The sequence below is a fragment of the Alnus glutinosa genome, chromosome 9, assembly GCF_958979055.1.
Source record: "Alnus glutinosa chromosome 9, dhAlnGlut1.1, whole genome shotgun sequence".
NCBI lineage: Eukaryota > Viridiplantae > Streptophyta > Magnoliopsida > Fagales > Betulaceae > Alnus > Alnus glutinosa.
The window spans coordinates 22264324-22277759 of record NC_084894.1 but is presented as its reverse complement, the minus strand read 5'-3'; the positions used below and the strand labels follow the sequence as shown (position 1 = coordinate 22277759).

General features: G+C 38.8%; 1 protein-coding gene across 1 annotated transcript; it reads right to left on the bottom strand.

Annotated features, from left to right (window-relative positions):
• Positions 1–607: 607 nt before the first annotated feature.
• Positions 608–5220, bottom strand: LOC133878005 (uncharacterized). Its single transcript, XM_062316483.1, has 4 exons — positions 5179–5220; positions 5016–5084; positions 4853–4915; positions 608–789 (listed from the first exon to the last, which is right to left on the bottom strand). Exons 1-4 carry the CDS (start codon positions 5213–5215, stop codon positions 698–700), a joined length of 261 nt encoding a protein of 86 aa, XP_062172467.1. The 5' UTR covers positions 5216–5220; the 3' UTR covers positions 608–697.
• Between the last annotated feature and the right edge of the window lie 8216 nt (positions 5221–13436).

The following is a 13436-nucleotide window of genomic DNA, read 5'->3' as shown; positions in this document are numbered from 1 at the left end:
AGTTCATCTTGTGTCTCTCCAATAATGATGTAACTTTTAAAATTATCATTGTACTTATGATCGATTATTATTGAATTTTGATCAAATCATAATTTTAAAAGCTGTCTCATTTTTTAAGTGACACTAGAAGAATACTGGAAGGACTTTTAAAATTACTCAAAATTGTTCGATTATATGGAGAGGTATGTTTTTTGGTCATAAATATCCGCGAACCAACAATCGTTTTGGAAGTTGTCATAAAATATATGAATTCCATCAATACGATCGACATTCAGTAGGCATAGGTTAAGAAATACCTCTTTATTAATTATATCGTTATTCTAAGGTTTTGTTTCAGAAATTTATTAACTTGCTTGAGCAAATATGGCCGGATATAATCCTAAAACTTTTTATTTTCACTGTGTACGTATACTTAATTAGTGCGTGTATATATATATATATATATAATCATGTGTGACTATAAAATGAAAAAACAAGCAAATTAATAAACCTTTCAATTTACTGGGTGACTATAAAATGAACTTCCAAAAAATATACTAGAAGATATTAATGGCGAAATGAATGCAGAATTCCACAGTACGTACTTTGTTTGAGCACTAAGCAGCCATTAACAACTTTAATTTCTTCCCAAATTGTCATCAAGAAAGGTGGACAACAGCAAACAAGGGGTCGCCGTCGATGTAATTTGCTTAGTAAATTAAACAGAGAATCTACAGTAGATTTTCAGGGAAGAGAGAGAGAATACCCTGCCATTCATGGCCTTCAAAGCCTTCTGAGCCTCAGCCTCTGTGTTATGTGCCTTCTTGTATGAAAGGAAAAATGCAAGAAGAAGATGATAAAACAATGGATTAAGGCTCTTGGAGAGGCCTATCTCTCTTACAAACCATGGGCTCTTCGAGAGGCCCGAGCTCTCCAGGACTAACTACTAACTAGACTCAATATTCTCTCTTTTCATACCTTCCTTCTCCATTCTATGGGATTTTATAGGAGAGTGCCTTCCGCCACCTCATCCCCTTCTAGAGCCTTCTTGCCAACCGAATATTGTTAGCTCCTAGATACCTCCAGCTCACTACCTTCTAGAATACCCCTTATATCGCTTACATACCCATTATATCCCTTACATTGCCCCACCCTTTAAAGCACCTCGCCCTCGAGGTGCGTTTTGGAAAATTACAAAGAAAAGAAAATAAACCAAACTAAACATAAGAAATGCAATTAACCTATGCAATAATACTAAAAAAATAAAAATCCATTGTTGGCCCACACAGCACCCAAAAGTTAGGCCATTCAGGCTTGTGGAACACTAGAGGCCCATTCAATTTGCAAAGTTCAAACCCCTTCAGCTGTCTAAAGAGAAAGCCCATAATGTAGACTTTTGTTGCATCCATTGCCATGTTGAGCTGCTGCCACATATACAAAGAAATTGTAATAAAATGGCACCTAGAACCAAAACGTCATCAGCTCGGTCCAAAGTCCAAAATTGTTGCTGCCACGTTGAATTGCGTCCAAAGTCCAGAATTGCCGCTGCCACGTTGAACTGCGTCCAAGGTCCAGCCACAAGTATCAAAACGTCATCAGCTCATGCCTCCAAAACCGTCCAAGACTCAAGCTCAATACGGTTATCCTTGCTTCCAGAAATTCTCACCCATGCAAAAGGAATCTGCAGCCATGGCCACGTTGGCACCCATTATCGCCCGTCATGGAATGAGGCAAGCGTCATCCCGTTGCAACGGAATTTTAGTGGCCCTACAAGCAGCTCAGATTTGAAGCTCGTCTGGCTTCTGATTATGCCCCTCCATTTCCGAAGCTTCAAAAACATACACCAAGAAACGGTAATGTCTTCCCCATGCAAAACACAGCTGCATCCATGGCCATGTGGGCACCCAACGTCTTCTTCCTCACCCAGCGTCTCCGTGCACCCAAGGAGCTCGAGAAAAGTCGGTAATGCCATTGTCATTTGTGTCCATGAAAAATGCCGGAGGTCCCTGCCTCCCGATATCGGTACCCACGGCGGCCACCAACAAGAAAACTTCCAACGCCATCGGTGTTTGAAGATGACCAAATGCACAACCCTATCAGCCATTTCGTCAAACACCTTGCGCCCATAATCCAAAAGCCCGCAAATCACATATAGATCAATCATAATTAACAGAAGTCTCAAAGTCCACAGTTGAAGACAACTCCAGTCAGGTGGATATCTAGAATTACCTAGCCCATTCGGACAAACAAATGGCAGCCCATTGCCTACCGTTATGGAACCATGTGAAAATAAACCCGACTCAGCCCATTTGAAAAAATTAAATGGAGCAAGAGGCTGTGAACCCACGAGAACCACCAAAACTACGAAAAAGAAGTGCGCAAGTGAAGCGTCAAAATCATATACCAAGAAGTGGCTATTCAGCTCTATGTAGTCAGTAAGAAGGTCTAGCAAATATTCTAGATCATTCTCATAGCACAAATTCTCTGAGGTATTATCCACAAGAAGAACAAAGCTAGGAAATGAATTCTCCCGTTCCTCTGATTGACTAGGGTCTGCCAATTGCGTGTCTGAACCTTGATCTGTGCAGAAATGAGATCGTCGTTGAAAAAACCCATCTACTGGACGCCAGGACTCTGACCGAAGCACAACATCATCAAACTCACGAACAGCAATCTGAGAAGCACTGGCAGATGAATTCATATGGGATTCGACTGGTGCTGACCCAGTCTCACGGCCGGCATATGTCTTGTTGTCTAAGGCAGGTTCAATACCATCAGGACCATGTATAAAAAAGCATCTGGCACCTTTAATCCAGAACCTGTGGAAGCAAAAGTAACAGGGTACCGTGGGTATGGTCAGATGTGTTGAACAGAGGAAAGATACAGGTGCCGTGCCAGCATGCCTATCCAAAGGAGGGTGTTGAAAAACCCAGGTAGGCGTAAAGCAGTCGCCCGACAACCAGTACCAGCAAACTCTGGGATTGAGCCTCGCAAGCTCACTGGGCGGATATGCACAATCAATTCCCTTTGGACAAGTAAGGGGCAAAGTTGGTGAAGGAATTAAATGAAAACCCAAGCGTGGACCTGAAGCTCGTCTCGATTGGATGAAGAAGAACCCAAGTAACCCAGCGGAGATGTTTAGGAAAAGAACGATTCCGATCGTCGGATTGAGCTTAGGCGTGTTGAGGCAAAAGAGGGTCTCCCACGCAGCGCTCACGGCCAGCCCTCTGAACGGGATAAGCTCCCTCCAGTCAGGGACATGATTTGGTTCCACGGCCCAGCGCCTTTGAGTTTCGGCTAGCAACACAGAGAGCTCTACGCCTTCGCCTTTCATGCCCCCAATTTGGGCATTTGGCTCCGTTCACTTCCATAAAAGGTGCTGAAGGTCCATGCTGCCAGTTATGGGCACCCATGATGTCCGCCACCCAGGGAGCTTCCAACGCCATTGGTGCTTAGCCGTTTTGGTTGAGTGCTGGAACACTAGATAGCGCCAGAGCTGACTTGGTGTCGACCGCTGCGTCTCAAGCAACTGAGGCCACTCTTGGAACAGAGATGGGCCAATTTTGAGAAAATGGACTTTAGCAGTAGCAAAAGCCACGTAGGTATGGTTGTTAAGGTGCCTGAGGTAGTCAACTGCCACGTAGCAGTCATTTGTACACCTTGGAGCGTCCAGGCTCGTTGCTACCTCGTCTGTGTGCAAGGACACGTAGCATCCAAAAGAGGAAAACACTTTAGGCGCTCTATGGGTTCCATCAACGGCACCAGCCGAGTTGTTAGCCGCTGCATTTTCGTCGTCGTTCACTGGCTTCCATCGCCAGCGATGCTTCCGGGCCACCAATTGCAACTCAACCGATATGTCTGCAAGCGAGAGCTGCATGTTGTTATCAAAAACAACCAAAGGTGGAAATGGCTTCTCCACATTCTGCTTCATCACCTCCGGTACAAGTTGTGCGTCCAGGGAATCAATTTTCGACAGAAGAGGCGGCTCGTTCATGGCCTATGAATCGACGCGCCAGAGCTGAACCACCTTATTCGGCTCCGTCACCGCTGGCACAGGCGGCTCATCCATGGGCTCGAACTTCGTGGCTGGAATGGAATCGTCTATAGCATCTCGAAGGACGCCGGACTGCGGTGGATCGTCGAAGGGTTCAAAAAGAGTTGGAGCCGGGTTTGCATTTTGTGGGTGCACGTGTACTGCTTCTTCTTGTACAAGGTCCTGGATAATTTCAGTAACCTGGTGCCATTTAGACATCATTAGGCGTGAGTATTCCACCATTCGGCGTGTATTTTCCGTAGATTGTGTCAAGGTGTCTCGCAGCTGATCTAATGATTCCCACAGCTTATGTATGAGTAAATTAGGGCTCATCCCTGCGTAGGGATTTGACCGAGAAAGATGGACATCGTGATGGTGTGATAAAACTGCCATGGAAGAGACTGTGGTGTAACAGAAGGTAGGGAAAAAAAAATTATGAGGGAAAATGGAAAATGAAAAATGTGGAAGCGATGGGTGAAGAAAGAATGGCTCTGATACCACTTGTTATGTGCCTTCTTGTATGAAAGGAAAAATGCAAGAAGAAGATGATAAAACAATGGATTAAGGCTCTTGGAGAGGCCTATCTCTCTTACAAACCATGGGCTCTTCGAGAGGCCCGCGCTCTCCAGGACTAACTACTAACTAGACTCAATATTCTCTCTTTTCATACCTTCCTTCTCTATTCTATGGGATTTTATAGGAGAGTGCCTTCCGCTACCTCATCCCCTTCTAGAGCCTTCTTGCCAACCGAATATTGTTAGCTCCTAGATACCTCCAGCTCACTACCTTCTAGAATACCCCTTATATCTCTTACATACCCATTATATCCCTTACACTCTGATTCGTATGTGACAAAACCAAAACCTTTGGGTCTTTCGGTTCTTGGGTCTTTAACTAGCCTAGCTACAGACGCAAATTAAACACATCCCAAAGCAAAAAAAACCCATCAATTATTTACAACCCATAAGAATTAAAACCAGAAAGCGTGATGAATAAGGCATACCTTCTGTAACTACCCCAAATGGCGAAAACAACCTCTTCAGTTGTTCATTTGTGGTGTAAAATGACATTCCTGGGTAGAAAAGCAAGAATAAAAAACCACCGCTAGCTCTAAACAAAAACCCATTTACGCCCGAGAGAGAGAGAGAGAGAGAGAGAGAGAGTACTGCTGACGAATAGCTGCGAGTTGAATCTTTTAGCCATCTCAGTTCAAATGGGTGTTCTTCGCGGAGGCGTTTATTATGCAAACGACTACTTCGCGTTTAACGGGCACACCGTTTCCTTCTCACTCTTTTTTTTTTTTTTTTTTTTTTTTGACAAGAATTTTTTTCCCCTTCGTATATGATAATATGAGGTTTTCAATTTCGCCGAAAAGAAAAAAGAAGTGGCTTGTATCTTGTAATTTTGTCTTTCGTAAATACGAAAAGAAATCATGTTCTTTTTTACTCATTTCAAAATTGCAGTTGCTTTTAAAATTATTATTAAATTTTAATCTCAATAATAATTTTAAAAACTAAATCAATTTAAAGTTTCGTTTGTTTTGATGTAAAATATTTTTTGTCGTAAAATATTTTCAAAAAAATCATTTTTCGTAAAAAAATGATTTTCCTGAAAATATTTTCAGTGTTTGGCCTGTACGAAAAAATTACTGAAGTTGAAAAACTATCAGTGATGAAATTCCAACTGTTGTGGCTAGAATCCGGCAGCACTAACCAAATTTCATGCCCGATTGGCAAAATTCGGCTAGATTCGTCAAAATCTAGCTATTGCAAATGGCAAGATTCCGACACAAGTTGGCCAGATTCTGACCACTATCTCCGAAATCTGGCAAAACTAGCCCCCGAATTCCAGTGTCCAAATCCCAAAATTCGAAAATCTTCGGCGCAAATTTATGGCCTCCAACAAACTCCAATGTTTGGCGGTGACGAATTCCCACGAACGTGCGTGCAAGAATGAAGAATTTAAATTCAGAAAACGATTTACGGTTTTTTTTTTCGTTTTTCAAAAATTAAATAAGTTTTTTCGGTCAAACTGAAAATGATTTCTATTGACCATCATTTTCACTTGCACCAAACATCGAAAAATAATGAAAATACTTTTAAGAAAATATTTTACACATAAACAAAGAGAGCATAAGAAAACTTAAAGAAGACATGGTGATTTTAATTCTAGAAGTCCTTCTATTTTTCTTCTTGTGTCCCTCCAATAATGATGTGGCTTTTAAAATCATCATTGGCTTGTGATTGATCATTATTTAATTTTGATCACACAATGATTTTAAAAACTACCTCATTTTTGGAGGGACATCGGAAGAACATTAGAAGGACTTCTAAAATTACTCTTACCGAGTAATGCTAGAAGTCTATCTCGTGTCCTTCCAATAATGATGTGGCTTTTAAAATTATGGGGTAATTACCTTTTCTCCCCATAAACTACCAAAAAATGCGCAATGCCCTCATGAACTACCAACTCGACCAAAATAGAGCATTCAACTACCAAAGACAACCATTTTTCTCCCTTCCGTCAGTCAAATGGATTAAAAGAAACAGTCAACAAGTCATGTGCCGTTTTACATGGAGGCATGTTGGAAGATGGTGTTAGTTCATTGGGGAAAAGAGGAAGATGGTGGTAGTTCATGGGGGGAAAAGAGGAAGAAAATGAGGGTAAAACGGCGTGTGACAGTCACGTGACCCGTTGACCGTTTGTTTTAACCTTTTTGACTGACGGAAGGGGGGAAAAGGGTTGTCTTTGGTAGTTGAATGCTCTATTTTGGTCGAGTTGGTAGTTCATGGGGGCATCACGCATTTTTTGGTAGTTCATGTGGGGAAAAGGTAATTACCCCTAAAACTATTATTGAGCTTATAATTAATCATTATTGAATTTTGATCAAATTATGATTTTAAAAGCCATTTCGTTCACTTTTAAAGCTTGAGACACTGGAAGAAGACTAGGACTTTTAGAATTACTCAAAATTGTCCGAATACGTGGGGAGGTATGTTTTTTGGTCATATCCATGAACTAACAATTATTTTGGAAGTTGTGTCATAAAATATATGTATTCCATCAATACGACATTCAGGAAGCATTGGTCAAGAGATACATTTTTATTAATTATATTGTTATTGTAAGGTTTTGTTTCAAAGATTTATTAACTCGCTTGAGCAAACATGACTGGATATAATCTTAAAACTTTTTATTTTCCGCTGCGTACGTATACTTAGAGCATATATATATATATAAAATATGTGTTTGTGCTTGCACTAAAAAGATTTAAAAAGAAAAAACAAGCAAATTAATAAACCTCTCAATTTTGTGGGTGACCATAAAATGAACTTCCAAAAAAATATACTGGAAGATATTAATGGCGAAATGAATGCAGAATTCCACAGTACTTTGTTTGAGCACTAAGTAGCCATTAACAACTTTCTTCCCAAACTATCATCGATCAAGAAAGGTGGACAATAGCAAACAGGGGGTCGCCGTCGATGTTTGCATCGGCCACTACCTGTTCACCATTCCAAAACAGGAGCTTATCCCTGCTCACGACAAATTCTTGGATCAGACCAAATGTATATTAGTTTGATAGAAAAGTAACGTTATTTACTAGGTTGTTACACCGTGAAAATCTAATTTTGAATCGGAAAGGGCTTGTAAAAATAAAATAAAATAAAATTAAGAGTTCATTAATGTACCGTTAATTTGTATGTCACGTTATGTTCACTGTATGACAGTCTAATAAATTAATAACATTTATCTCTAAAGAATCGAGCATAATTATGTGGTTTAATTAGAATTAACTTACATACGAAGTACAATTCTAAATTCTTTGCTTATCAGGGGCTCATTAAAATCTTCAACCTGAACATAAAGAATCAGGGAGGAGTTGAATAGTCAGTGTTAAAATAAGTAGAGAATATCTGAATGACTGAATGCTGTATTTTTTGTGTGTATTAAACTATGTACAAGATGATCCTATTTATACAGTAACTGCCAAAAAGAAAGAAATCTCTAAAGAAAATTAATATAAATAGAGATTTTTACATATTTGAAACCCAAGTGCCCCAAGCATTTGTTGCAATTCGCATCTGCCTGTGTGTTAACACCAACCCTCCGATAATGTTCCGGACCGTCAATCACCAGGTTCACACTACATCGATCCCAAACACCCAAGTCAAAAAAAAAAGAAAGATTAAATGCATGGAATATATTAATGAAGTTTGAATTATATCTTACGCTTCTTCAAAGTGGCCTTCATTGTCGGGCTTAGTCTGCAAAATGAAATGCAAACGATTGTAGTAAAAAAATATCTCCTTTTCTCGAAGATAATTATTATAATTTATTTTTTTCTTTTATATATATATATAAACAGTACGTAGTGATTTATGCATGCAATATTATATATAAACATCAAATTTTGACAGTCCATGCATGCCACGTACGATGGGAAAAGAATTGACATTGAAAAGGGGGAATTTAATAGACAAAAACAAAAGAATATATAGATAAGTTTTATTCTAAGAATGCACGTAATTACTACATTTTTTTTTTTAATCAAATCTTGGAAGTTGGAAGTAGTTGAAGATAAGAGAAACTGCATCAAATAGTCTTAAAAATAACCAAGGTCGTACGTATCTTCAAAGAACATCCCAAGAACAATCAAATTCTCAAAAAAATATGTATATATATATATATATAGTCTTAAAAATAATTTGAAGTCGATCTGAATATTTGCAACGACTTTTCTTTGTATGCATGTATAAGAGTATCCAAGAAAACCGAGAAGAATTAAGGTAACAGACTTTCTTTGATATGAAAAACTGAAAAAAAATCAACACACGCACAGGGGAGAGAGAGAGAGAGAGAGAGAGAGATTTGTTACCACCAAAACTAAGTTTGGGACCAAGACAATATGGGTATGGCATGTACGGCACAGGAAGAGCTTGGTGTGGGGAGTTTGATCGTATTGAATGAGAAAGAGCCTCCCCATTTCAAAGAGCTCTGAAACTTGAGGTGTACGTTATGAGAAGTAGTTCAAGAAACTTTGCTTCAGAATTGCGAGAAGAAGATTTATAGCAGTGATCGATTATCAATCTGGAGGGGGGGTGGTGACCACAAGGATCACCTCATTTAACTGTTTCAGTTAAATGCCAGCGTGGCGGGAACTAAACAGTTTGTGGGTTGCCAAACTTACGTGCACCAAATTGCTTTACAGCACATGCATACATATATACACACATTTTTTTTTTAAAAAAAAGAAAATAAAAAAAAGAAGAAGTAGAAGAAACTAAGGTATGGTCATTTCGTGTATTCATTTTTGTTGGGCAAACCTCATATTCATGCAGAGTGCTATCTTCACATTAATTGGGTAAATTAGTTGGCGTTCGATTTCGATCATGAAGAAAACGATGGAGGACGTTGGCGTCCGGAAGAGCTACGTATAAAACCCGTTGGAAAGAGTTTACTGGGAGGATAGCGGAAAGGGGTTCATGGAGCTTCTTTGGAATGACGATCAGTTCAAATCCGAGCAAGTCATTAAACATGAGGATTCGAGACGCTCGTTCGCTAGACCATATGGAACAAGTTCGGACGAAGAGAAGTATTATGCTGCTACTCATCCGAATGAGTTAGTAGTCTCATGTGGACGAGATTACGACAAATTAGCAAACGTTTCAAATTGGGTTATCCACATTTCCAAACGTCTCCCTTAAGAGTATTCCGTTAAGATTTACTGTTAAATCCTAACAAAATACCCAAAATACCCACCCTTTTTTTTAGGAAAAAAATGCTAGTATTTAAGTATTAGTCAAAATTTAACGGAATTTGCAAAAATACTCATGCCTGAATCTTTGAAAAATTTTATAATTTTTTTTTTTAAAAAAAAAACAAAAACAAAAAAACACAAGGGTATTTTGAAAATTTGGCAAGATTTAACAGTAAATCCTAACGGAGTACATACCCTTCAGTGAGACGTTTCGAAACGTGGATACCTCAGTTTGAAACGTTTGCTAGTTCAGTACTCTTATCTTAAAACGACGTATAATTTGATACCAATTTGTAAAGTTATCTCAAAGATTTAAAAAGAAAAAAGAAGCAAATTAATAAACCTCTCAATTTACTGGGTGACTATAAAATGTACTTCCAAAAAGTATACTAGGTAGAGGATATTAATCGCGAAATGATTAATGCAGAATTCCACATTAATACTCTGTTTGATCACTAAGCAGCCATTAACAACTTTCTTCCCAAATTGTCATCAAGAAAGGTGGACAACAAGAAACATGGGGTCCCCATCCATGTTTGCATGAACTATGATCTAATTATTCTTGCATACCATTCGGCCACTTCCTGTTCTCCATTCCACAACAGGAGCTTATTCCTGCTCACGACAAATTCTTGGATCAGGCCAAATGTACGTATCTTAATTTGATAGAAATTAAGTAACGTTATTTATATAATTAGAATGATGTGAAAATAAACCTTTTGAATCAGAAAAATTAAAATTAAGTTCATTGTACCTTAATCATATGACAGTCTAATAAATAACATTTCTCTTTAAAGAATCGAGCATATATAAGTAGGACTTTTAGAATTAATTAACTTACATACGGAGTACAATTCTTGGTTCTTCTCGATCATCTTCAACCTGAACATTAAGAATCGGTGAGGAGTTGAGTAGTCAGAAAGAAATCTAAAAAGATCAAAATTAAATAGAGATATTTTTACATATTTGAAGCCCAAGTGCCCCAAGCATTTGTTGCAATGAGCATCTGCCTCTATGTTAACACCAACCCTCCGATAATGTTCCGGACCGTCAATCACCAGGTTCACACTACATCGATCTCAAACACGCAAGTCAAAAAAATAAAAATAAAAATAGTGCATTAATTGAATGAATCAAGTTTGAATAATATCTTACGCTTTTTCAAAGTGGCCTTTACTCTCGAGAATGGTCTGCAAAATGAAATTGAATAATATGTTATTATTATTATTAATATTATTATTTTTTTTTTTATAAAAAGTGATTTATGGATGCATTATATATAAACATCAAATTTTGACAGTTCACGTACGATGGGAAAAGAATTGACACTGAAAAGGGGGAATTTAATAGACAAAAACAAAAGAATAGAGAAGTTTTATTCTAAGAATGCACGTAATTACTACATTTTTATTTTTATTTTTATTAATCAAATCTTGGAAGTTGAAGTAGTTCAAGATAAAAGAAACTGCATCAAATAGTCTTAAAAATAACAAGGTCGTACGTATCTTCAAAGAACATCCCAAGAACAATCAAGTTCTCAAAAAAAATATATATATAATTTGAAGTCTGAATATTTGCAACGACTTTTCTTTCTATGTATAAAAATATCCAAGAAAACCGAGAACAATTAAGAAAAAATCAACACACACGCACAGGAGAGAGAGAGAGAGAGAGAGAGAGAGAGAGAGAGAGAGAGAGAGAGAGAGAGAGAGAGAGAGAGAGAGAGAGATTTGTTACCACGAAAGATAAGTTTTCGGCCAAGGCAATATGGGTACGGCATGTACGGCACAAGAAGAACTTGGTGTGGGGAGTTTGATCGTATTGAATAAGAAAGAGCCTCCCCATTTCAAAGAGCTCTGAAACTTCAGGTGTTATGAGAAGTACTTCAAGAAATGTTGCTTGAGGATTGTACGTGAGAAAGAAGATTTATCAATCGATCGATCTGGAGGGGTAGTGGTGACGAGGATGATCACCTCATTTAACTGTTTCAGTTAAATGCCACCGTGGCGGGAACTAAACAGTTTGTGGATTGCCAAACGTACGTGCACCAAATTGCTTTACTGCACATGCATATATATATATAAAAAGATGAAACTAATTAAGGTTAGGTCATTTTGTGTATTCATTTCTGTTGGGTAAATCTTATATTTGTGGAAAGCGTTTCCTTCACATTAATTGGGTAAACTAGCTGGCGTTTGATTTCATAAAAAAAACGGCGGAGGACGTTGGTGTCCGCTGGACAAGGTATAAAACCCGTAAGACAAAGTTTACTAGGAGGATACTGGAAAGGGATCCAGGGAGCTTGTTTGGAATGGCGATCAGTTCAAGTCCGAACAAGTCGTTAAATATGAGGATTCGAGAAGCTCGTTTGCTAACCCATATGGAATAAGTTCAGACAAGGAGAAATATTACGCTGTTACTTGTCCGAATGAGTTAGTAGTCTCGTGTGGACGAGATTACGACAAACTGACTGAATAGCGTGTTTCAGTAGGGTAGCAACTCTATCTACTATATAAGCTAAATATGAACGACTTAGGCTGCCAGTTCTGTGTAATTTTCATCAATTTTCAATAAAATAAAATAAAAACACTTAATGAGTGATTTTATATTTATTTTTCCTCAAATTCTTGATTTGTTCTTGGTTTTCGAAAGAGCTGTTAATATAATATTGCTTGTTCTATGATCCATCACATCCACCTTGCATCAGTTAGTATCATAGCCAAGGTTTTCTATCAATGGTGCGAAGGGGACGCAAAAGGGGAAATTGTTTTGCCAAGATTGGTGATGTGCCCGAGCATGAAGAAGCAATGTGTGATGAGCAATTGACGGCATGTTTGCAACTCTTGTATGAGCAATTTGATTGGGTTGATGATCTTCTGAGCAATTTGGAGAACAAATTGGCACACAAATTAGAGCACTATCCGAGCAGTTTACCGACATGAGTGGTCTAAATGGTCATTGCTGTCGACCAAATACGCGTTATGCGGAGGAAGAAGATGAGTATAGTATGGAGGATAAACTCGCCAATCCTTTGGCAGAGCATAAGCGTGGTGTCAAACGCCCCACCCCTTATCACTCCCCTAAATTTTTTCCCTCTCTCGATCGATAGAACTCTTTAATTAAATGTCTTGGTTGCCCACCCTCAATCATTCATTAGGGTCAAAGCTTTTTCAAGATGACTGGTATTCAAACTAGACGCCCTCAATCCCTCACAACTCGTGCATTTTGTTTTAGGTTAGATGAAGAATGTTCCATCTTGGTTAATGGTACCCCTTCTGGTTTCTTTCAGAGCTCGCAGGGGATTAGGCAAGGTGATCCTCTTTCTCCTTTGTTGTTTGTGGCTAATAGGTAGTCCTTGTCCATTGCTGACATGCAGCTGATCCTTGCCTGTGTAGCCATCTAAATGAAGGTTGAGATTTGCTAGGTCTCCAGTGACATGGTTTGTAGCACCATTGTCCGGGTACGACTGGTGGGTGGGCATGCCAAAGTAGTGAAGGCCTGCATGTTAGGTGAATTTTCATGTTGAAAGGAGTAGTCAAACCTGTGATAGCACCTAAGAGCAGTATGGCCAGATTTGTTGCAGACTTGGCATACATGGCGTAGAGGAAGGCTATTAGAGGAATGGGAGGATGTAGATCCTCTGCCACGACCAAAATGCCCACG